General features: G+C 34.7%; 2 protein-coding genes across 3 annotated transcripts; one reads left to right on the top strand and one right to left on the bottom strand.

The window, feature by feature from the left end:
• The first annotated feature begins 2,713 nt into the window (after nt 1-2,713).
• Nucleotides 2,714-8,343, top strand: LOC100780329 (polyadenylate-binding protein 2). The gene is made up of 9 exons (XM_003529357.4): nt 2,714-3,631; nt 5,485-5,603; nt 5,723-6,379; nt 6,462-6,539; nt 6,631-6,720; nt 7,113-7,250; nt 7,389-7,562; nt 7,644-7,847; nt 7,978-8,343. The coding sequence occupies exons 1-9, from the start codon at nt 3,379-3,381 to the stop codon at nt 8,218-8,220; spliced, it is 1,956 nt and encodes a 651-aa protein (XP_003529405.1). The 5' UTR covers nt 2,714-3,378; the 3' UTR covers nt 8,221-8,343.
• An 8,607-nt stretch (nt 8,344-16,950) lies between these two features.
• Nucleotides 16,951-23,970, bottom strand: LOC100811171 (probable E3 ubiquitin ligase SUD1). Of its 2 annotated transcripts, none has more exons than XM_003528472.5 (9): nt 23,414-23,970; nt 21,960-22,655; nt 20,487-21,239; nt 20,187-20,398; nt 19,751-20,113; nt 19,325-19,485; nt 19,087-19,250; nt 18,834-18,980; nt 16,951-17,768 (listed from the first exon to the last, which is right to left on the bottom strand). In XM_003528472.5, exons 1-9 carry the CDS (start codon nt 23,786-23,788, stop codon nt 17,265-17,267), a joined length of 3,375 nt encoding a protein of 1,124 aa, XP_003528520.1. In that variant the 5' UTR covers nt 23,789-23,970; the 3' UTR covers nt 16,951-17,264. The 2 variants fall into 2 exon arrangements, with proteins under 2 accessions (XP_003528520.1, XP_006583895.1); XM_006583832.4 differs by having other exon boundaries at nt 19,325-19,482.
• Between the last annotated feature and the right edge of the window lie 1,870 nt (nt 23,971-25,840).

Genomic DNA, 25,840 nt, shown 5'->3' with positions numbered 1-25,840 from the left:
ACATGCTCAATCATGTTATTTAGAAATACAAAATACAAAGCGCTCAATTCTAGTGATTTTATCGATCTAAATCTATTGTCCTGTAATTTTTTCAGAAATCAATTTTAACACTTCTTACTACTCCCCAAAGGTTTTTTCATGTTCTAAAATCATTTTAAGCTTAAAATCACTGAATTAAATAATCTAATACTCAAAATTCCCCTATTGTCCAAGTTCACCAAATTTCATTCCTAAACTTTAATCGAATTTTCTAGGTGCTTTGAAAATCAGGTATTCCTAAATCTTATATGTTATCCTACATTTTCATACCTAACAAACTAATTTTTTAGGTTAAAATTTCAAGAAAATTAGCCCACACGCCAACACTAGCCAATTCAATTTCGCGCTAACATAGCTTCCTAAAAATCTCCTTAACTTGTTTTGCTCATAATTTTCTCTAGAAAATTCCATTTTAGACACAACTTAAGTCTAACCCTAGATTTTAACACCCAAAGAAGTCATTTTTGGCATCAAAATCTCAAGGAAAATAGCTCATCACACAGATCCAGAACAGGACAACAAGCACGAAATTTCAAGACAACAACATATTCAAAGAAGTTTAACAAGAATAGGGTTCAAGAGTTGGAGAGACCTCCTTTACCTTGATGATGTTCCACAAAATTTAGAAGGAAGAATGAGGGAGTTTAGATTTAGGTTTCTAACCTTCAAGAGTGCAAAATAAGATTTTGAAACTACAAGTGAGAATAGAGGAAAAAAATGAAGTGAAAATCAAGCTTAGAATTAAAAATGGAGATCGTTTACTTAAACTTGATGGAAGAAGGGTTCAAAAATACTTGGAAAAAGAGTGAAAATGGTGTCACCTTAATTTTTATTTTTTTTAACAAATTTAACATTAAAATATTTTAATAATTATGATATTCATTCCTAGGAAAAATAATGTCATCCAGGAACGTAACCAAACAAAATTTATCAAGGGGATGAAATTTCAAATACATGATAAATAAAATTAATATTGAAAACTTTTATTATTAATAATTATTTCAAATTTAATTTAATAAAAGATAATATATATCATTTAAAAGTCATTTATAACTACCTTAATTGCAAGTTTGTAATGAAATTTTGACCTTCTCTTAAATATATAAGTAGTCAATTAACGAGTGTCACACAATAAATAAATCAATTAAAAGCAATGATTTTAGATTTTTCTGAGAGACAACAATCAAATAAATTTTTAACAGAAACTAAAATCAAAATAAATCCATACATTTTACCAGACTAAAAACATATTTAAATATAAATTCTATAATCAGTATAATATATATTTTATTCTTAACATAAATAATGCAAAAAAAATAATTATAAAAATAACAAAAAGCAATCCAGAATTAAAACAAAAACATATAATATCTATTGTTATAAATAAAATTATTTATAAATCAATTGAAAACAAAATTAAATCCTTTTTTTGGTTTAATATATAAAAACTTCAAGTTTTGATTTGGCACAATTTTTATATGAAAAAAATAGCTTTTGACGTTAAAGTCTAAACAGACTACATAAGAAAAAAAAGGGGAAAAGGGAAAACAAATATAAATATTAACGTATATATTCAGCACATTAGGGGGCGACTGCCCCTCTTTCTATGTACGTAGTTTCGTGATGGCTGTGAATCAAACACATGTATTAATTATTTCTTGTCATATAAAAATATTACATAACGCTAAAAGCTACACCAAAAATAATATTTTTTTACAATATAAATATATTTTTATAGTCATTAATTATATTTGAGTCAATTCTAAAGCAAATAAAGTATGATTGATGTGAAAGAAAATTTTTTATATAATATTTTTGAGATGATTTATATAATATTTATTACATATGCAAAATTAGAACTCAAATCTAGAAAACGATTAGTAAACCAAAATAACCTTCTGTCAATTAATTCAACTATAATTTTTTTATTACTATATAAATGGGAGTATGTTTTAATTAAATTTAATTCTTTAAAGAAAAATAAGTAATATTTATGCACCTACTGTGTAAGATAATAATAAATATAATAAATTATTCATTAAAAATGAATAAATAAAGGATCTTAATGCTAAATGAAAAACAGTTATAGCAAAAAAATAAAAAAAAATAAAGAAGAACTCATAATTTCAGAAATAAATATTCATTCAAACAAAACAATTTATACATTATCATCAAATTATAAATAGCATTTGAATTATTTTAAAATAATTATATTAAAAATTAATAAATTTATTATATATAATAGGTTATAATGAGAAGACTATGTAAAATTACACTATAAATATATAATTTTCTTCCTCAAAAAATATACATTTGATTTTGAATTTAATAGTTAAGTATAAACAATGACAAATTATCATAGAGTATACAACTGTGCCTTATAGTACTTATATAATGTAAGTGGGAAAAAAATAAATATTATTTTATTTTTATTCTTGTAAATTTATTTTTAGTCTTTATAAAATATATTTATCTTGTTTTTCGTTTTTAAAATACTTAATATAATACCTTAAAGAGTAAAAAATATTTTAAGGATGAAAAAATAAAATAAATATATCTTGTAAAGATTTAAATGAATTTTTTTATAAAAAAGTAAATTACAGAACCGAAAAAAACATAGCGGAAGACCGAGACAATTTAATTACAGCTTGAGGTCACTTGTCACTGTTGTGTAATAGTTTTAGAAGTTGTGCGGTAAATCATAACTCATCATCTCTCATCACTCCTATGTAGTATGCATCTTTCTTTCATTCTACCTCACTCGTAGTAATAAGAATTTTCTTCATCTTTATTCTGCTTTCGCAATCCTCTATCCCTCCCCTCGGGCCCCACCTCCTCCCTCATCCAACGGCTCAGATCTCTCCGCTGGATTGTGCTAGGGTTTACCCAAACCCGCCACCATCATCAATTTCATCATCTCTCTTACCTATTAATCCCTCTCACTCCTCCTTTCCCCATTCCTTTTCTCAGCGCAGTATCTACTGCTCTCTCTCTCCCTCTCCCTCTCCCTCCAAATTTTCCTTCATTCTCACGCGCCGCCGTGGTTTCCGCCGGCGGCTACTCCCTATCCACCGCGCATCCATCCCGCTTCCCTCTCCTCGCTTTTCTCACAAAACAAAAAAAATTAAAAATTTCTCCGAAGACTGTGTATTATCGTTATCGTTCACTGAGTTAGGTTTTGCTGTTCTTCCTAGGGTTTTATTGTGTCCAATAACAAGAGGAGGGGGAAGAGAAACAAAACAAAAAAAAAAAAGAATAAAAGGCAAAAATTAGGGATTTTTTTTTGGGAAAAAAAAGAGAAATTTAAGTTATCGTTGTTGTAGTTGTTGTTTGGTTGAGATGGCTCAGGTTCAGGTTCCGCCTCAGAATGCGATGCCAGGTCCCAACGGTGGTGGTGGTGCCGGTGGTGCTGGAAACCAGTTCGTAACGACGTCGCTTTACGTCGGAGATCTCGACCCGAACGTCACGGACGCGCAGCTCTATGACTTGTTCAACCAATTGGGGCAAGTCGTGTCCGTTAGGGTTTGCAGGGATTTGACCAGCCGGAGATCGCTCGGTTATGGTTATGTCAACTTTAGCAACCCGCAAGACGGTTAGTTTTTGAAATAAGAAAATGTTTTTGTGCTTTGTTCATGTTATTCCTCAGTGTGAGCGTTGGAAATTTGGATTTTTTCTTTTTGCTTTATCTTTTCTTGTATTGATTATTTGATTTGATAATGAAATTGGTTTGCCTAATCTTGTTTCTGAGTGAATGAATTGGTTTTGGTACTTTATTCATATGTGCATTATGGACCAAAGTTTTAACTTATAAGAATTGTGGCCGCATGAGTCAGATTTGTTTGCAATTTCCGGCGGCACTATCAGGGAACACGACGACCAATTTAAAACCTTGTGTTAGACACTATTTTTTTTTATTAATTTAATTTGTGGTTTAACTCGTATCTGTGTTGGTGTTAATTCTCTGGGGAAATGTTCATTCCAGTTATTGCTTTCTGTGTACAGCTTTGTTTTGGCGTAACCTAATGAATAGAGACAAAACTGAACCGTGAAAGCAGCTGGAGAATTTATTTAGTCTACTTGCTATACAAATATGTGCTGGTCTCGTTTATCTCAATTAATGTGTTTTGCCTTTAATTTCTTTTATTGCATGGGCTGCTCAAGAAGTAAGTCAGTTATTTTGAGGTTGTTTTGTAATTTTTTTGGTGGTAAGATTTATTGCTTCATAAATGTTGGTCATGCCTGTTGCGAACAGCTGTGTTAAGCCTACTGAAAGGTGCAGTGGCAATTGAATTTTATTTTATTTGTGAAGTACAACACAAATTTCTTTGCATGCTTTTTTTGACAGGGAAATGAAACTTCGCATGCTATGTCACAGAGCTAATCTTTCTGTAGTATCTTGTTTTTACTTTTGAGTCATTAAGAGGGAAAGTGACTATGCTTTTTCAATCTAAAAATCAGACAAAAGATATTTGCACCACTCTATGAATTTTAATATAACACTGACATTTTCCATGTGTGAAGGGGTACATATTGGGAAGCATGGGTTGTAGTAGCTAATGTAATAATTGCTGTATAAATCCTGTGGTAGCTACAACTTCTTCAGTTGGCAATTGTTATGCAACTATCAGGAATCTGAAGCCAGTTTGATTGTACTAGAAATTTAGTCTTGCAAATTCTATTTTCCAGGATGTGTTAGTGTATCTGACATACAGAAAACATACTTGCACTCTAGCAACCTAATTCATATTGATTGGATATTTTAGAGAGCTAGAATAGTTTCTAGTTATTGTAAATTAAAGTTAATGGATTTGCAAAATGATGGATTTTGAATTTCTCTTCTATTTGTCTTTTGATACTAATTTTTTTTGAGTTTTAGTCTCGTTGTTGAGCATTGCCTTTTGATTCATGCTTGGAATGATGGTCTTTTTAATTAACTAAATCCTGTAGAGTTATCCCAGACATTTAGTAATCTGCTTCTAGAATTTGTAGTCAACCTCTGGTGTTTGGTAGGCATTCTGTTGATTGGGTAATATACATGCAATTTTCTTAGAAATTGGTCTTTTGATGACTCTGTTGATGAACAATAAGATGGGTTTATCATCATTTTAAATTTAATACACCAGATGAATGATTAAAATATTCTGAGGTGGTTTGTGTTCTTATTATACTCCCTCGTGTTATTGGCTGAATGGCCATGACCATTCTACATCAGTGTGTTTTCCCAATTTATCACTGATCATGAAAATTCATGATTTGGTCTTCAATTATCTTATTAGCTTTTGTTCCCATAGACTTGATCTTCTTTTACAGGTCCTCATAGTTTTCTATGCTTGACTAATACTTTCTACTATGCTGTTGATGTTGTGATAACCATAAATTTTTCCCCCCATCTTTATTATAGATTATTTTCTTGCTGTTTCTAACATATATGCTGCCTGTTTACAGCTGCTAGAGCATTGGATGTTCTGAACTTCACTCCTCTCAATAACAGGCCCATCCGTATTATGTATTCGCATCGTGATCCCAGTATCCGTAAAAGTGGACAAGGAAATATATTTATTAAGGTATGAATGCCTTGGTTCTTCCTGATTGTCTGGTAATGGAAGGATTTCTGCTAAGCTTCTATATTGCATGTCCTAGTTGGCCCTGACTTCTCCGTTTTTTTTTTAATTGTGGATTACAGAATTTGGATAGGGCAATTGACCACAAGGCATTGCATGATACCTTTTCTACATTTGGAAATATCCTTTCGTGCAAGGTAGCTACGGATTCATCTGGGCAATCAAAAGGCTATGGCTTTGTTCAATTTGATAATGAGGAATCTGCCCAAAAAGCTATAGAGAAGCTGAATGGTATGCTGTTGAATGATAAACAAGTGTACGTGGGACCCTTCCTTCGCAAGCAAGAGAGAGAAAGTGCTGCTGACAAGGCAAAATTCAACAATGTTTTTGTGAAGAATCTATCAGAATCAACCACCGATGATGAGTTGAAGAACACTTTTGGTGAATTTGGAACTATTACTAGTGCTGTAGTAATGAGGGATGGGGATGGGAAATCAAAGTGTTTTGGATTTGTGAATTTTGAGAATGCTGATGATGCTGCTAGGGCTGTTGAGGCTCTCAATGGCAAAAATTTTGATGACAAAGAATGGTATGTTGGAAAAGCTCAGAAGAAATCTGAAAGGGAGAATGAATTGAAACAACGATTTGAGCAGAGCATGAAAGAAGCTGCTGATAAATATCAAGGCGCAAACTTGTATGTAAAAAATTTAGATGATAGCATTGGTGATGAAAAACTTAAGGAGCTGTTCTCCCCTTTTGGTACCATTACCTCTTGCAAGGTATGTAGTGTAATTGACTTGACCCTAAATGTTCGTTTGCTATATACTCTATTCTATATATTATGTGCTTTTCACTTGAAAGGTTATGAGAGACCCAAATGGCTTAAGTCGTGGATCGGGTTTTGTTGCATTCTCGACTCCCGAGGAGGCATCTAGAGCAGTAAGTTGTAGGATATTTTCTTTGTGAAAGTAATACTTGGCCTTTTTAGTTTGAAGGTGACTTTTTTTTCTTTTGTTTTATTTTTTGGTAGCTCCTGGAGATGAATGGCAAAATGGTGGTAAGCAAACCTCTGTATGTGACTCTAGCCCAAAGGAAAGAAGATAGGAGAGCTAGACTGCAGGTATGTCTTATTTTAAATGCCGAGCTCTTTTTAACTTTATCTCTGTTGGTGGAATTATGTATTACCAATGCAGGATTAAATCTTTGCAGTCGTCTTTTCAAGCTCATGCATGCACAAGCAATTTAATGCCATTTCTTTCCATTATCTTAAGATATGATGATTGTAATTGGAGCTGAATATGGGTTGTTTGAATAATTGTTTACATGTTTTCTATGTCTATTATATTTCCTAGTACAAATTCTGGTTATATGAGATCAATAACATGGGCTATATTGTTGCTGTGTTTTGCAAATCATCATAAATGCAATTATGATTAGTTTTGCATTGTATTTGGTTATTGAATCTCAGTGACTGTAAAAATATTTCTATGCTGTACTAAATTTTTTATGCAGGCTCAGTTTGCTCAAATGCGACCTGTTGGAATGCCACCATCTGTTGGTCCTCGTGTGCCAATGTATCCCCCAGGTGGTCCAGGTATTGGTCAACAATTATTTTATAGCCAAGGCCCTCCTGCTATCATTCCTTCCCAGGTAATCTCTTCTACTCTGTCTATACTTAGACTTCAATCAGTGCAATCTTGAATGGTGCTTGATGTTATTCCTCTGATTTTGCTCCATGGAGTAATTTCCTAATCATTCTCCTTTCTGTCCATGAAATTTTTTTCTCAGCCTGGATTTGGCTATCAACAACAACTTATGCCTGGTATGAGGCCAGGTGCAGCTCCTGTGCCGAATTTTTTCGTGCCAATGGTTCAGCAGGGACAACAGGGACAGCGTCCCGGTGGAAGGCGTCCAGGTGCAGTTCAGCAGTCCCAGCAGCCAGTTCCTATGATGCCACAGCAGGTTCATGCAATTCTTTGTTCATATTTTTGTGGATCATCTATCTTGTTTAGAACATTGACCTGAAATTTTTTGGATTGACAGATGCTTCCTAGGGGACGTGTCTATCGTTATCCTCCTGGTAGGGGTATTCCTGATGTTCCTATACCTGGGGTTGCTGGAGGTATGTTTTCTGTTCCATATGATGTGGGTGGGATGCCGCTGCGTGATGCATCAATCTCCCAGCAAATACCTGTTGGGGCTCTGGCAACGGCTCTGGCTAATGCTTCTCCAGAGCAGCAAAGGACGGTAGGCTTTTCACTTCCCCTAATTTTACCAAGTTAAACTTAAATCATTGCTGTAAAGTTTGGATGTGCCCCAGCATCATTTACTGCCTTTTAGTATTTGTAACTATTTTTTGTTGGTTGTATATTTGTAGATGCTGGGTGAGAATCTCTACCCCCTTGTGGAACAGTTAGAGCCTGATAATGCTGCCAAAGTGACAGGCATGCTTCTTGAGATGGACCAGACTGAAGTTCTGCATTTGCTTGAGTCGCCAGAAGCCCTGAAAGCAAAGGTGGCTGAGGCAATGGACGTCCTAAGGAATGTTGCTCAGCAGCAGGCTGGCGGTACTGCTGATCAGCTGGCTTCCTTATCTCTTAATGACAACCTTGTTTCTTAAGGTTTATATTTTGGAGTTTACTTAGTGATGATGGATTGTTATTTTCTGCACTGGCTTTGATACAGATTTCAGGTTGAGTTTGTTTCGTTATCTCTTAATGACAACCTTGTTTCTTAAGGTTTATATTTTGGAGTTTACGTAGTGATGATGGATTGTTATTTTCTGCACTGGCTTTGATACAGTTTTCAGGTTGAGTTTGTTTCGTTAGATTAGACACTTTTGGTATGTTATGGACCACCACCTTTTGGTTGAAGGATACTTCAGCACTGATTTTAATTATGCCTTGCATTTTGGTACATGGAAATCATTTGTTGACTTATCTATGATTACATGAGTTTGATTTGCATAAATATGGGTTACCTATGATAAGTGATCCAGTGTTTAGCGGGGACGTGATCCTCGTCTCATGTACTTGAGTCGTGATGGATATATTGATCAATTTTTGCCCCTTGTCTTGATAGGCCAGGGACAAATTCTTGTGGCACTTGTTTTGCTTCCTCTTTTAATTAAAAAAAAAAACTTTATTGGAATATTTCGGTGTTAGAGATGACATCATTATCTAGAATGTATGTGGTGGAAAATAGGTGCTCCCATAAAATAGAAGATCATTTGGAGTAACTTGTAATAGTAAAAGCTGGGCAGTTATGACGTTTCACGCACTAATTGTCAGTAAAGAGATGCCGCGCGGGTAATGTCATCCGTTTCAAGTTGCATGGAAAAGTGTGTAGCTTTGCAAAATGTTTTCGCCATAAATGTTCAAATTATTTGTGAAAGCAATTTTTATATAAAAAATAAGTCAAGCAAGCAAAATATAGGCAAGGTAGTTTGTGTGGGGTATAGCTCCTGCCTTCTTGGTTGGCCACTGTTATACTTAAAAGCTAATAAAATTTTAGTATGTTGGAAATTTCACATCACGTTTTAATTTTTAGGATGTGGTTTATATATATCGAGAATTTTATTTGGTGTTATTTGGTTTCAAAATGCAAAATGAAATTTATGGTATGTGTAACTCATCTGTGAAGAGGGTGAAGCCTGTTTGGGGGTAGTTGTATCTTTTTATTTTTGGTTTTAAAATATAATTTTTAAAACAAGATGTGTTTGATAAAAATGAAGGTGGAATGACTTTTAAATCAATTTTGAATCACTTTTATACTCATTTTCAAAATGAAGAAAAAAACATGTTTTGTAAATTTGGTTTAGTTTTAAAAATACACATTTCTCACACAATGACACTCTTTGGTGTCATTCGCCACCCTTGTACCACCAACATTATTATCATCGTCATCATTGTTATCATTGTAGTATAATACCGACATCATTAACATTGTTACCATCACTACTTTTGTTACTGCCATCACAATCATCACCAACATTGTCACAGTCACCACCATCATCATCAATGTTGTTGCTATCACCACTAAAATCACGAACACCATTTGAGTTTATTTGAAATTAATCATTTTAAAAATTGATTTAATTTTTTAAACTAAAACCAAAAATTGGTTGTTATTTAAAAAAAAAATTGAAATTCAAAACTAAAAATCATCCTAAGTAAGAATTTTGAAACTGGTTTAAAAATTTTATTTAGTATTATTTGGTTTGAAAATGAAAATGAAATTTACGGTATGTGTAACTCATTTCTCTTTGCTTCCCTGATTCATGGAAGGAATTTTCATTAGTTTTAGTTTTCACTATGCATTGCCTAGTTCAATAAACATCTGTGAAAAGGGTGTTGAAAAGTTTCAGTCTTATTAATTAGTAAGGTGTGATTTATATACTTAAGGGAAATTTTACTTACATTCATTTTGAGATTAAATCTAACATTTGAGAAATATTAAGGCCTCTTATTTTCTAAATGATGTTATGAGATTTGTTTGAACAAGTTAATTTTTTTTTTGCTCAGCAAAAATAATTATATATATATATATATATATATATATATATATATATATATATATATATATATATATATATATATATATATATATATATATATATATATATATATATATATATATATATATATATATATATATATATATATATATATATATATATATATATATATATATATATATATATATATATATATATATATATATATATATATATATATATATATATATATATATATATATATATATATAAAGAGTACCAGAGGTACTGAAAATACATAATGAAAATAGGTACATAGCTGGTTCCAAAAGTTAGCCTAACAACTTATATTAGGGACCAGTTGAACCCAATACAAGGATTGCAAATGTCTTGCACCTATTATATTAATCCTTGCAGCTGCCATCCTTTCCTAATTACCCAAAAGAATCTCTCAATTGAGTGGACCAATGGTTAAAGTGCACTTCAAAGTTTTTTTCCATAACTTTAAGCCAAGACCAGATTAGGAGTACTGCATCATCCAGCACTTTACTTTCGTTGAAAGTTTGGTTTTCAAAAATTATTCCATTTCTGTGCTGCCATATGGTCCATGTTAAAGCTACCCACTAGCACTTTCATCTTGTAGCTTTAATTCCATTAGCAGTCCCACTGTTGTGTTGCAAGAAATGATCCTTGGGATTTTGAGGGAAAACACCCACTGTATTCACCCAGGATAGTGACTCCCACCACAAGGGGAGGGTTTTGCTGCAATTGAAGAATAAGTGGGCTGCATCCTCCTCCAAAGTGTTGCACAATGGACACATCGAGTCATTTATGTCTACTTGTCTCCTTCTCAAGTTCACCATCGTTGGTAATCGGTCTCTAATGAGCCTCTATACAAACACTGCCACTTTAGGTGGGATCTTAAGTTTCCACAATACCTCAAAAGCCCCATCATCATTTTCCCCCCTTGTTGCTTTCGACAGTAGGTTATACGCAGATTTTGTTGAATAATTCCTAGTCGGATCAGCCTTTCATACCCATGAATATGCTTCATTATGGTGTATTGTTAGCTGTGCTATTTCCTCTATAAATTCTGCAGTCATTGCAACTTCATTATCAAATAAGGTTCTCCTCCAGCTAAAGTTCCATTCCCAACCTGCATCATTATGGCTCCCCATGAGGCTGATGGTTTGCTGTTGTTGCTTTGAGATTTGGTACAGATTAGGATATTTTGTCATTAGTGGTCTGTCTTCATCTGTCCAATTGTTCTCCCAAAATCTGATCTTGTCTCCCTGTCCCACCCTCCATTCTATTTGGTTTTTGAGTGCACTTGTCTCATGCTGTTGATTGAGCAACATAAGATCCTTCCACCAATGAGAATGATATTTGCTTCGTCTTTCATCATCTAGGGATCTCCACCCATTATACTTTGACAACAATATTTTGGTCCACATTTTCCCGTTATGCTGAAATAATTCCCATCTCCATTTTCCAAGTAGTGTTGTATTGAACGTTCGTAGATCTTTTATGCTTAATCCCTCTTTATCTTTTGGGAGGCATACTTTCTCCCAATTGACCCACGCTATTTTCCTTTGCTCTGTTCCTCCGCCCCATAGAAATCTGCGCTGAATGTTGATCAGCTTCTCTACTATTTTGTTAGGTACCCTGAAAAATGAAAAAGAAGTAAATTGGAAGCGCTGTTAGGACTGCATTAATTATAGTGACTCTCCCTCCAAAATAAATGTATCTTTGTTTCCATCTAGCTAGTTTTGTCTCACACTTCCTAATGATAGGATCCCATATCTCACTAAGTCTTGGATTTGCCCCAATTGGGATACCGAGATAGGAAAAAGACATGGACAACCTGATGCAATTAAGGACCTCAGCAACCTCCTTCCACCATTGGTCAGATTTGTAGATTTCCCCAAAGCGGCTTTTTGCAAAATTGATTTTGAGTCCTGATGTTAATTCAAAGCATCTGAGAATTGTTTTTATAGCCTTCACATTTTCCATTGTGGCCTCCCTGAAGAAAATGGTATCATCAGCATATTGTAAAATGCTAACTGGCTCCTTATTTTTCCCCATTAGGAAGCAGTTAAACCTCTTTTTGTCCATAGCTTCTCTCATAAGACCTGTTAGACCTTCTGCAGCAATGTTAAATAGCAAGGGCGTTAGGGGATCCCCTTACCGGAGGCCTCTTTGCGGAGTAAATTGATTAGTGGGGCTTCCATTAACCAAAACAACATTGATGCTGAATGAAGATAGCCCCTAATCCATTATATCCATTTGGGACAAAATCCCAATCTCCTTATCATATATGTTAGGAACTCCTTTGAGACAGAGTCGTAGGCCTTTTCATAGTCTACTTTAAACACTAAGCAAGGTTTTTTGCACCCTTTTGCCTCCTCCACTACTTCGTTAGCTATCAGTACACCGTGCAACAGATGCCTTCCCTTTATGAATGCGGTTTGTCTCTCATCTATGATGTCCGTCAACACCTTTTTCAATTTGTTTGCTAGGATCTCGGCCACTATCTTATAAACACAGCCTATTAGTGGTTTGTATTCATTAAGAGATTGTGGGTCTTTCACTTTGGGGATTAGGGCAATAAACGAAGCATTGCATCCCTTTGGGAAGATACCGTTGACATGAAATTCATCAAGGAATCGGGTGATATCGGGTTTTAGTAACTCCCAAAAAAACTTTATGAACTTGAAATTTAAACCATCAGGTCTTGGGCTTTTCTCACTTCTGCAATCACATACAGCTAACTCTATTTCCTCCTCATGGAAACATGCTACCAGCAAATCATTTTGTTGCTATCCAATACCTTTGAATCTGGTCCCGTTAATTTCTGGTCTTCCATAATCAGGCTCATTGAATCTGGACTGGAAGAAATTATGAATTTCCTCCTTCACTCTGGTTGGATCTTCGACTCGTGATCCCTCAATAAGCACCCCTTTGACTGCATTGTTCCTGCGGTTAGAGTTCATGAGCATGTGAAAGTATCTTGAATTGCAGTCCCCCTCTCTAATCCATTTTGTTCTTGCCTTTTGTCTTAACATGGACTCGTGTGATTGGGCAGCAGTCCACAGATCCTCCTATAGCTTTTTACGGGCTTTCAATTCTTGGGAGGACAATTGTTTGTCATTGCTGCTAGTTTTTAGCTTGTTTAGTCCAGACTCGATCTGTTGTACCTTCTTAAATGTGTTTCCAAACTGTTTTTTGTTCCACAACTTCATTTTCCCCTTGAGTGTCTTGATCTTTTCTTTCAGCGAATATCCCCCCCCCCAACCACTTGGTTGTGTGTTTGTCCAGCTCTCCTTGACTAATCTTTGAAATGTCTTATCTTTTAGCCAGCAGTCTAGAACCCTAAAGGGTTTGGGTCCCCAATCCACATTTTTAGCTTTAAGCAGGATGTGGCAATGATATGAGAAATTTCTGTCCAAAATGAACTATGTGCTTCCAGGCCACTTAGACAGCCACTCATCTGTCTAATTTGCTCTTTGCAGCCCCATTTGGTCTGAACCATGTAAATTTTCTCCCTATACATGGTGCTTCTTCTACTTCTAAGTCTGCTAACGAGTCATTGAACTCTATGATATTATTGAGATCCCCCTCCCTCTGAGTCACACTCACTCTCTCAGATGGATGTCTAATGTTGTTAAAATCGCTCAGAATACACCAAAGACCACAAGGTTCAAGGTTCTTAAGCTGCCTGATAGATTCCCATAGTGCACGCTTACTAACAACATCACATGGTGCATATACGTTCACAATAAATATTTTCTACATCTCTTGAGTCCACACACCCTCTAATAGAATGAAGCCCCTATCAGTAACCCTTCTTTCCACTTTAAATATCTGCTTCTTCCATATGCATAACAATCCACCAGTTGTATTTATCGGAGGCTGTATTTCCCAACTCAGTTTAGATTCCCCCCTCAAAGCTTGACACATGCCTGTTCTTTCTTGGTCTCCTGTATGCACAACATATCAGCTTGGTATTTTTTTTTTTACCAATCTTCTGATTGCTGCCCACTTCACTCCTTTCCCTAACCCTCTGACGTTATAAGATATGATATTAATGATGGGTTGGTTCTCTTTCCCAGTACTGCTGCCTCCTTCCTATCTCTGGTCTCCATTGATGAAATTTTTTCAATAATTTTTTATTGTTCTGTCCCACATGACATCCCCAGTTCTTTTGCCAATTCCCATTGAGCTATTGCTTCCTCCAGCAGATTAGGGCTACTTTGGTTCCTACTATGTAGTGTCTTCCTCTGTTCTAGATGTGACTTGAAATCCATTGGGCCTGCATTCGTGTAGACTTTGTAGCCTTCATCGATGTTATCTGCTATTTTTAGTTATACTGGTGGTTGTTGTTGCTGGTGAGTAATTGTTGTATTTTCAGGTACTGTTTCTTTGCTGCTTATTTAGGCCTCCTTCTTTCTGCACCCTCTTACCTTTGAGTACACCTTCCAGGTAGTTCCTATTTCCGCCTGCTGCTGTTGATAGTTATGCAATCCCAGTGTAAGTCTTCTACATTTGTATGTATAATTTTATCCTATCCGAATTTTTTATAAGATCATATATTTAGATTGAACTCAATCTAATTTAGTCTCAATAATGTGACCAGACTAGGTTGACTTGTTGATATGCCAATCTGTAACATTATGTAGAGCTAAAATGTGGAATAAAAAACATAAATTAAAATAATTATCATATATATTTCAAAATAAATAATATTTATATAACTAGTATGCTATATAATTAAATCAATAAATTTTATAATTAGAATATAATAATAATAAAATTATTTTTATTAAAGGATATAGAATTCCAAGTTAGATTGATATGGGGTACTTTGGGTTAGAAGAACCACATGATAGTAATTAGTGATTGACACATAATTATTAAAAAAAAAAAATTAGAGCACTAGGACAGGTTGATGTGTCTCAAAGTATCTCTTAAATCATTTTTCAAAATATTAATTTATAGGTTTAATTGAAAATTTTATCAACCAATTTTTATCATTTTATAAATTTTATCATCTAAGTTTGTTTTTTTTGTTTTTTTACACATTTTACCATCGGTGACTTATCACAAAAAAAATTATTTTATTATCAATGTGATGATAAAATACGCAAAAAAATAAAAATTTAAGTGATAAAATTTATAAAATAACAAAAAATTTGATGTGAAAATTCATGAAAAAAAAACTGGATGGTAAATTCTTTTGCAAAAATTACTACAAGTCATAAACACTCATTTTATTTTTTTTCTCTTTTGTCCTAGGTTAGAGACCATAAGTCTGACTCATGAGTCTTCTCTAACCTACTACTAAGTCAAAGATTGATTTTACTTGCGATACATGGATGTTTGTCGTTAGTTTAAGAAAATTTTGTATTAAGAGAGAAAATCAAATACAATTTTTTTCATTAAATAGATTGTTCTTTCAATGTGGACACTACCATTTTGTTTAAAAATTATTGCAGAATTTAGCAAAAAATTAAAATACTAATTAGTAGGATGTGTTATTTATGGAAATTATAAGAGAACGGTTATCCACCGATTATCGCCCGATTAAAAGACGGGTGTGAATTTTCTATTTGTACCAATAAGCATTTTCTCAGGCTAAAAACCAGTAATATATGCAATACGTTGAACTTTTGGAAAGTGCCACATAACAGTAATTAGTGGGTGATATTTAGTCATGTGCCTACATAAAACATATGAAAACTAATTACATCTTAAGTAGGATACATAAGTATATAATCCTCAATTATTAAAAGTTCTCACGTTATTAAAAATAAAAGATCCCAAAGGAACTTTTCAATTTATAAATACTGCTTTTTTTTTGCGTTTAGTATTTTTAGTGAGATCTGCAAAACAGGTTAAACTTCTGGATTTACTTAAATTAGGTAGCCTGTATATTCGCTAACATTAGGTAGCTAATTTTTTGGGGTGGTTATAAGGAGCAAGATGCCCTAAAACATAGAGTAACTCCTAAACAACAAAGTGTTAAAAGAATAAGCTAAAAATGCAAAGGCAGCGAGCACATTGGACTGGAAGTACGAGGTTTTCATCCTTAAGCCAAACTTGGCGTAGCTATCAGCTACAGAATTGGCTTCTATCTAAAAATGGTTACAGCTGATATCTAAGACACTTTTCCACTAATTGGCCAACCAATCGATTTACTATTCCCTTTTATAGTTTATCCCAAGCTAATTGTTGTCCATGAATAAGTGGCTAACAATTCTGCATGACCCTTGATTAGTAGATTACAAGAGAAAGCTCCAATAAATTATCCTCTTAATTCCTGATAATTTCAAAATTAGGTAAGGTAATTGAATTTTAAAATTGATTCATTTAAATACCCAACTCTTTAACCAAACTAATTCAGAGCTTTATAAATTCGAAATGCTTATTACATTTTTTAAATACGTATATGCTTGCAAGATATCAAAATCAGTCAATAAGGAAATCTTATACCCAGTTGAACTAATCAAACTATGAACCTAGTCTCATCGGTTTAATTTCTAGTGCAGTTTTTACATTTTTTAAATACGTATATGCTTGCAAGATATCAAAATCAGTCAATAAGGAAATCTTATACCCAGTTGAACTAATCAAACTATGAACCTAGTCTCATCGGTTTAATTTCTAGTGCAGTTTTTAAAATGTTGCATTCAAGAGTTAACTTGGGGAACATTGTACTGGCTCGGTCAATACTCATCTATCTACATACTCATTCCTAGTGCAAGAAATTACATTCCAAAGACTACTTAACCGTATGAACATGATGCATTTGAAGTTAAGCGCACCGAATCAATCACATTACTGATTAATAAATAATTACCATAACAATTAACTACTATAACTATGTTATTTAAGTATATCTCAGACAGACGATCAAGACCAGCTTCCCTATTTCACAAAGAATTTCTTTGAAAAAAAAATGCGCTATCAACAATTTTATTTTCCTCCTATTAGCTAAATTTTAAACGACACGCACAAAATGTTTAACGTTAACTATAAGCACAGGTGTGTCATGACGAGGTATTATAACTAACCCAACACAAGTGTAGAGTATACATCAGTGATTCATGAACCATGTCAGCACGAGGCTTCACAACCTACACAGTGGCCTTCCTCCCTGAAAATACAATTCAGCCCACCTGTTGATTTACGTGCCTCAACCGTAGTCCAACATCTGCTTCGTGATCTTGTTGGTTTAAACCTGTACCTAGTAAAATAGCTTCCTGCTCCCCTGTAGAAGTTTCTGCTACATTTGCTTTCTCAGCATGTTCTCCAAAGTTATGCAACCTCCGGCCAATCAGATACCGGTCATCGCGTATTGAATTATGGAGATTTGTGAACCAGACATGGAATCTCTTGGCACAGAAGCACACAAAACTGAAAGAGAGGCATCCCAACCATGCAAACCGATAGACGGCAGAATTTATTACCAAGGGATACCCAAGCACTGGAAATACACCTTTGGCCAAAACGTAGGGTACACACAATGCTGTCAACAGCTTCATTATGATCGGAAGTACAATTTCCCGAAGGACCCAAAGACCTTGCAGCCTGGAGAAACCATCCTCTCTCACTCGCTCAAATTTGACTCGCCAACTTTCATCCACCAGCGGCATCATGTGGTCCAACATAACCTAATGAAAGAACCAAGTCAACAATCTCAAATATATAACCAACCTTGGGGAGACAGGTAACCATTTACAAATGGGACGTATACAATAAATTTGACAGATATGGGAGGGGGAGACCAAAAAAGAGACAAGTCAAATTATTAGTTGGGTATGAAAAGATTTCAACATTTTTTCAAGGTAGATAATTCTTCGTCAACTGAATGTAAATTGATCATCTGAAACTTTTAGATGGCAAAGAAATTAAGTTGTAGTTCATCAACTAATTCTGCAGGTAAAACACTTTCCTCTAATTACAATTCCAAGAAACAAAGCAGGTAAAACTCACCAAGTGTTTCCCCTCTAATAAAACTCTCATTATCCAATTATATTCATTCTTACCAACCTACAATATACCATAATTCAGTATTAACAGCCCTTGACAATACCCTTTGATGCTTTTTCTTAAAAAAAATTCCAACCAGAAAAAATGAAGAACGATGCCATATATGGCAAAAAAATTGTAGATTAGAACCACCAGGCTTTACCCCAAAACGGTGTTAGCTACATGGATAAAACGTTTCATTGGGATTATGTAGGGCTATTTAATGATTTGAAGCCAACATTTATATAACCAGTCCCAACTCCCAAGCCCAGGTTACAAGGAGGTTTAAGTTAGGTTGTCAGCAACTTACATAAAACATTGTTAGTCTTTAGAAAAAAGATAGATGAAAAAAATAAAAATAAAGGAACAACAATGTAAAGTCTTATACCATTGAGTGAGGTAGGCTACATGAATCACATAATGCCATTGTTATGAATAAAAAAAAAAAGAAACATCCCAGAAATTTGATATTATCAAGGAATTTGTTTTATTGATTCTGATGTAGCAGAATACATTTACTAGAACTAAAGTGCAGCAGAGGACCAGATTTTTTTTTAAAGCAAAAAGGAGGTTTGCCACATCACATCACTCATAATCTATTCACACACCTTGAGTATTAGATAAGCTTATAAAAGTTTTCCACAAAAAAAATAAAGCCAATAAAAGAAACTGACAGAAAATGCTGATAATAAGGGAAACAAACTCACCAATCTAGTCCATATCTTGAGAAATATAAGGCCTAATGCCCAGTCTTGATAAAGGAGGAATACTGGACTTTCATCCACTGGAACTCTCATTGGCACAATGACCAAAAGCTCAAAGAGAAGCCCAATAAGCACTGGGATAACAAATATCTGTGACCAAAAAAAGATGGATTAATCACTTAAAAGCAAATACAGATCTATGCAAAATCAAAGGGTCAGCCTTGGTAACATGATCAGCAAGAGGAATCATCCTTACCCATATAGACAGAAGTGCAGAACTCTTCACAAGAATGCCACACCACTTCCATAATTGGCCAAACAAAACCGAAGATCTCCTTTTTCTTATTTGCTCAATTGAGTATCTAACTCCAGCAACAGCAGTCCAGATCACATAGCTTCCAATGATAAATGCATACAGATCTGTGAAAAGAAGTAAGGTTATAAACACATTATAAAGCCCAGTGACTTGAAAGCTAGTTCAATCAATTACATACCATTGCATTTAATCCCATGAGTTATGGGAAGGCGAGGAATAGAATTGAAAAGTGCCCGCCCAAGTGAAATTGGTACAACTATCAGAGCAGAGTTGAAGACAAGGAGAGTCATCCAAGCAATCACCAGTAAAAGCACAATGCGAAGCACGAAGGCATAACTGCTATAGTCACAGAAAAACATTTTATTAGATGGTGACAGTAACTAACAATAGCTAAAACATGCATCTGCAAAGAAACTGATGGCTCTAGCAAACTTTTTCATGCATTGCGTTAACCCAAAAATCATGAAACGAAAGACTCAGTCATGCCTTCATCTTCCCACATATCTACTCACAAAAATGTAATATAACTAAATAAATAGATAGAGGGCAATATAAGATAATTCATAAATGATAGTTGTAGGATTTCAATTTGCAAGGAACTCACTCCGAGTCAGACTGCTCATCATTATCATAATCCTCTCCAGCATTCATTTCTCCCACTGTGTTAATGGCCCTGTTCAAATCATCGCCTGCAAATGGCACCATACCCTGATCTTGCACTCCAGCTTGTACTACTTGTAGCCTTTCCTGCCTAGCTGGCTCCCCATTTCCATTTTCTTGATTACCACTCTCATCGGGTCTAGGCAGTAAGAAATCAGTCAAACCAAGTGCCCAACCAACAGCAGTAAACCAATAGCGAAGTAGGGATTTAATAGTTGTTCTCAATTTAAAATGCTCAATTGCAAATGGGATACAAATCTGAAAGAGCAGCATGTCAGCTGGAATTTCAGTGAATGGATCAGATACCCTGCAAAAACATGCATATTAATGTGACACACAATCCATGGCAACTACTAAAATTGATTAAGGGGTAAGCTTACGATATGTCAAGTGGGAAAATCGAAGGTGCCATCCGCATGGCAAGTTTGACAGGCATGAATACCAGCATCACAATCAGACTCCCATAAACTGCAACAGATAACAGAACCCTGCGAGCATGTTTGTGCACAGGATCATCTATCAGATCACGGAATGGATTGTAGTTTGGATCAGCAGGGTCCCGAAGAAAGTATAAAACTCCATTACGTAAAACCTGCCATTGGAAACAAACAAACCATGTGAAACAGTGGATAACAATATAATCAGAGCTTTACAAATCATATCACGTGACAAGAAGTTACCCCTCTAAGAAGGCTGACAAATATGCTAATTAGTAGCATGTACACAATACCAACAACCCAATGAACCAATGAGCTTGCTAAAGGGGATGCAGAGAAGAACTGAACTCTGTGAACCATTGTCTTCCCAAACATCTGAATGGTACAAACATCGAGCCACCATCCACACATCAAAGGAAATACCCCCAGTTCAATGACTAAAAGGAAAGCAACCTTAACCATGGTCATCAAATGCCTCATCGCAGCCAAAAACTGCCTGAAGAGAGATGGAATTGTCTCTGCTATAGAAGCAAAGCCATATAACCTTCCCATGGTCAAAGGCTCACCCTTTGTGTAACGAATTAAAGCAACAATTCCAAAGTAGCAGAAAATTAGAGTCAATATAAAAACATATCCAATAGCTAGAGTGGTAACATCAGAAAGCCTTGAAGTTCCAATTGACCCTCCTTTCAAGATAACAGCTGAAGCAGAAGTTATGTTTGACATTTCACTAGCATTTGCTTTCAGCATTTCAGCAACATGACCAATTGATCCACTTTCTTGAGTTTCAGATGACATGTTTTTAACAGCTGTTAATGCATTCTTCAAAGTAATATTTGCTAGAGAAAGAGATGTGTCTGCAAGTGGGGCCACAGCTGACAACAAAGGGCCACTAGCAGTTGAGAAGAACCAGGATAGATAATGGAGTATGATACGGCCCAATGAAAATGGCACAAAGATTACAACACCAAGGAAAATCATATTGCTTGCCAGCACCTGCATAGAGAAAAAAGCATTTAGTTCTAAATAAGAAATGTGATAAATAGAAAATTCGTTTCTCCAAAGAATAAAACAGAGATTTTTAACAAAATTAATTAGAAAAGGTCATAATTTTCAAAAATAAGAATTTGTTGTGTCAATAATAATATTGCCCCTAAACATCGGAAAATCATCGCCCAGAGAAATATATTCATGTTTCAGTAAAAGATAATACAATTTATACTAAAAAGAAAGAGTTAGATGAATAGAATGACTAACTAACATAGGAAAAATAATCATAATAAGTGAAGTACTCATGCTTTGGTTAATGAGCAAAACTCATCCCACAATCAGTTGAGGTTCATGCAATTACAAGTTCCTAATTGAAGTTTTATAAGCAAAAGTACTTAATACTTATAATTTTATCTAAGATAGACATTAAAATTTCATCAGCTTAGGTTATATGAAATCTTTCCATCCACATGGAATGACAGAAGTTAATATCAGGAGTAAATCTCATCCATTACCCCAAAGAAGCACACTAAGAAGACAAGTCTCGATACACAACATAAATAATACTTTTGGTAAACACTTATCAAGTAATGGAATTTAGTATTTTATGAAAATTAATTAAATGAGAAGTTATTAAACAAATGAGCTACGCCTATGCTGTTTTAGCTTTTCAAAAGGCTTCCCACATCAAGTTCAAATTCAATAAAACGATGCTGATAGACTTACAGTAAATGCATTTTCAACCAAATGAAAAACTGGACCCTGCATGCCAACAAGTTCATCAAAGGGAACATCTTCTGCTCCATCAGCATCATCCAGACCATCGAACATCTGCTCGACATGTGCCTCAAGTCGTGCTGCTTGCATCTCCCACCTTGCAGCAACATTTTCAGCATTTCTTCTAATTACTTGACCTGCCCCAGCAATTCCTTGCACTCCACCAGCATCTTCACCATTCCCCTCACCATTGTTGATGTTACGATTAACTTGTCCAGGAGGCCTTCTAGCAATTCGAGCACCATTTCTGTCCACTTCATCTTCTCTATCAGCATCCTGTCCCCCAATTTCTCGCAAATGCCTAAAGTAATCTCTCAAAGAAGTGGCCCCGAGAAAAATGAAGACAATGCTCGCAGAAAGTAGGAAACCATGGAGGCAATCAGTCAGAATAATTGCTGTCGATAAATGGCTTAAGAATAACCTCTGGGCTTCACCTAAACTCCTCACAAAAGCTAATCGCCAAATCCAGAATGTTATGAAAGGTATAATTAAGAGCCACACAGATAGCACAAAACTCAAGCGCAAAAAGAATTGAAGAACATGGCAAGCTTTCATTGCCATTCCAACCACAAACTCTTGAAAAGGTAACCTCGCTGGGGCATTCTCAGCATAAACTGGAGAGAAGGAGAATGCATGCTTGCAGACCTGCAGCACATATGAAGCACATTTAGAAAAAATAAAAGGCTCTAACAAAAAAAAAGGAAGACATCAAATACAAAAAAACGAGGCAGCAGTACATCTGGGAGGGTTTATCTGACCTTTGACATATTAGGTGTAGGTGCAAAGCAAAACCTACTATTGAACATAGGATATGCATAACTTTTAAAACATACCTACTGTATCAGTATGCTTAGAAGTCTAACGCATAATTACACGTTTCCATTTAGCTCTTGCAAGACCAAGAGTGATTCATTTTCTTCTCTTTTTGATTATGCTGTGAAGTTCAAATTTTTATTATCTTCCTAACAATATTGAGCTGCTTCAGAAAATTGCTGTGCCTCAGCAACTCACTCTTAGTTTTCAACTACAAAGATTTACACACAAACGGGAATAACACATTTCCATCCTTAGCCGTTCAATATTTTAACACGAAGAGACAGCACCTGCTTTTGTTTCCACTTTCCATCATTCTCAGCAACAAAATTAGGAAATTTCTGAAACTTTATCTTCATCACTAGACAACTTATCCTATCCTATCCTATCCTAGCACAAGTTCCGGTAAGACCCTGCTTCATTAATCAAACAAAAGCAGCACAAGACACACGCCCCGTTATGATAAAAATAACTATTAACACATCCATTTACACAAGATTAAGATCACAAATCCAACAAAAACTCAAAAACACATTAATTTACGTCGAACACCGTCGAAAAAATAGGGCGGAAAAAAGAGAGGGTGTAACCTCGCATTGGCGCGCGTTGCTGTGATTAAGCCACTGAAGGAGACAATCCTGATGCACGAATTTGATGCTCCCGCTGCACGCGCACGGATACCGGAGCGGATTCTCGGCGTCACCGGGATTCCGGCAAATTCGGCACACGTCCTCTTCTTCCTCCTCCTCATCGTCGAACTTCGACGGCGCCGGAGCTGGTGCCGGCGACGGCGCCGACGCGGTGGATTCGATCTCCTTTTTCTTCGCGCCGCGCGGCGAAGAGGCAGAGGAGGAGGATGAGGAGGAAGGGGAAGACGATGAGGACGACGGAGAATTCGCGAGAGTATCGGCGGCGGCGGAGGGGCTTCCGTCGAGGGAAGGCGGTGGCTCGTGAGCGATCTCCATGGCGGTGTGGACCGAACCGGCCGGGGACCGAGTCGGTGGCGAGTCAGAGCGGGTCAGGGAGCGAGTCGGTGGGGGGCGGAAAGAGGAAGAATGGGGAGAGAGAAATTAAAAAGAGCGAAGAGACGAGAGAAAATGGAGTGATCAGAGATTTTGGCGTGGGGATTTAGGGGTTTTCCCGAGAATGCCCTCGTTCGGTGGTTTATATTATTACGCGAATGTGTTGGGGTTCGGTGACGTATATGGTCATGTGGGTTTTGGGTCACGTGGCACCGTGTCATTTGTGCGTCCCTGATTTATGGTCATGTTCTACGTGGAAAAAAAAAAACTGAAAATCAAATATTGAAAAGAGTAACCAACAACTGCTTTTAATCAACTGATCAAAGTTTAAATTGTGATAGGAAAAAATATTTACTTGAGTATCCGATGGAAACTATGGTCAGAAAAAAAATTAGAAAAAATATGTAATTTTACGTATTTTAATATAAATATTTTTTATTTTTATTTTTTAATCAATATCCTAAAATATTAGTTAACATTTACATGTTAAAAATCCATCCTATTATATTAGATTTTGTTAATGTCATTAAAATTATGTTTTTACTTTAAGTTTATTTTCTTTGGATAAAGACGAATATTGAATATTCTCTTTGTTTTTTGTTTACAAGATATAGTTTGATTAAATTATATCTATTAAAAAATTAATTGATTTAGGAATTAATATTAAATTTATCTTTAATTATAATATTTTTTCAAATTTATTGTTAATATTAATGAAAATTTATTTATCTTCTTCAATCTTGATAGGAGAAAAAAATGATAATTCAAAGTAGTATTTGGTTATAGATTTAAATAAATAAGATTATTTTAATAAAAAAATAAATTAGCTACAAAAGAAATAAAATAAAGTCTTATAATAAGAGATAAAAAATTTAATGACTATATCTTATAAATAAAAAGAAAAAGTAAATCTTAACTAAATAATCTAAATATATTATTATTATTATTATGGGAAAAAGAAAATCCTTACATAATTGTTTTTTCTTGTTCTTTTTTAAATAAAAAAGTATAATAAAAGTTATGGGTAGTTTGTGAAGAAAGTTACATCATGAATGAATAAATAATAATTTATGAATGTGGTTATAAAAATAAAATAAATATAAAAATATGTATATTAAAATACCACACTTTCTTTATATATATATATATATATATATATATATATATATATATATATATATATATATATATATATATATATATATATATATAGATTAAAGAACAATAAATACAAAAATTCATGATACATCTGTTAATGTTAACTCTAGTCTCGTTATTGTGTAAAATAAAAATAAAAACTCCAGTCTCGCTGTAAACTGCTCCTCAATATCGTACATAATCGGCGGTGCATTTACGCACAACTGCAACTGTTGATAAATTCACGCGTCAGGTACAGAAATTAGTTTGAAGTGCCAACACTCGCAAATTGATAGTTGGAGTATTGTTTATGGTATTACTAGTCACTGACCGTGCATTTGCACGGATAAGCTTAAATACAAATTATAATATAGGTATAGATTATATAGTTATAATATCATATAATATTGTTATTTTTTAAATTTAAAAGCAAGTGCATTTGATGTACAAATTAAATTTAAGGATGATACAAAAGAAAAACAGATATTATATAAAAAAAAGAAATAATAAAATCATATTGTTGAAGACAGTGCGTCGCAAAAAAAACCAAATAAGCATACAATTTACAAAAAGTTGGTGGACTTTGGAAAAATTTGGTGTCTCTAAACATGGCCAAACCAAAACATAGTTGATATTGGGATCATGAAATTCGAAGACTATTTGGTGGGCTTTGGAAAAATCTCTCCATCATTCGCATCCAATTTTTGTTGTCTGTTGTCAGTCATTGTAAACAATGCGACATTCGGCACAATCTTCTATAATCAAATGACTGAATATTTTCTCTTTCATAAAGTAATACATACTACTTGGAACATCCTGACATAACCAATAACTTAATCTGAGATAACGGATAATAAA

This window comes from Glycine max, chromosome 7, assembly GCF_000004515.6.
Source record: "Glycine max cultivar Williams 82 chromosome 7, Glycine_max_v4.0, whole genome shotgun sequence".
Classification (NCBI taxonomy): Eukaryota; Viridiplantae; Streptophyta; class Magnoliopsida; order Fabales; family Fabaceae; genus Glycine; species Glycine max.
The sequence above is the reverse complement of the archived record's forward strand: the minus strand, read 5'-3'. Positions and strand labels throughout refer to the sequence as shown.

Excerpts from the sequence above, each read along its gene's own strand:
- LOC100811171 (XM_003528472.5), bottom strand. The coding sequence starts at position 23,788 with ATGGAGATCGCTCACGAGCCACCGCCTTCCCTCGACGGAAGCCCCTCC. Across the intron at positions 21,240-21,959 it reads TGGTTGAAAATGCATTTACT|GTGCTGGCAAGCAATATGAT; the intron begins GTAAGTCTATCA and ends TTCTCTATGCAG. Across the intron at positions 19,486-19,750 it reads GATGAGCAGTCTGACTCGGA|CAGTTATGCCTTCGTGCTTC; the intron begins GTGAGTTCCTTG and ends CTGTGACTATAG.
- LOC100780329 (XM_003529357.4), top strand. The coding sequence starts at position 3,379 with ATGGCTCAGGTTCAGGTTCCGCCTCAGAATGCGATGCCAGGTCCCAAC. Across the intron at positions 6,721-7,112 it reads ATAGGAGAGCTAGACTGCAG|GCTCAGTTTGCTCAAATGCG; the intron begins GTATGTCTTATT and ends TTTTTTATGCAG. Across the intron at positions 7,848-7,977 it reads CTCCAGAGCAGCAAAGGACG|ATGCTGGGTGAGAATCTCTA; the intron begins GTAGGCTTTTCA and ends GTATATTTGTAG.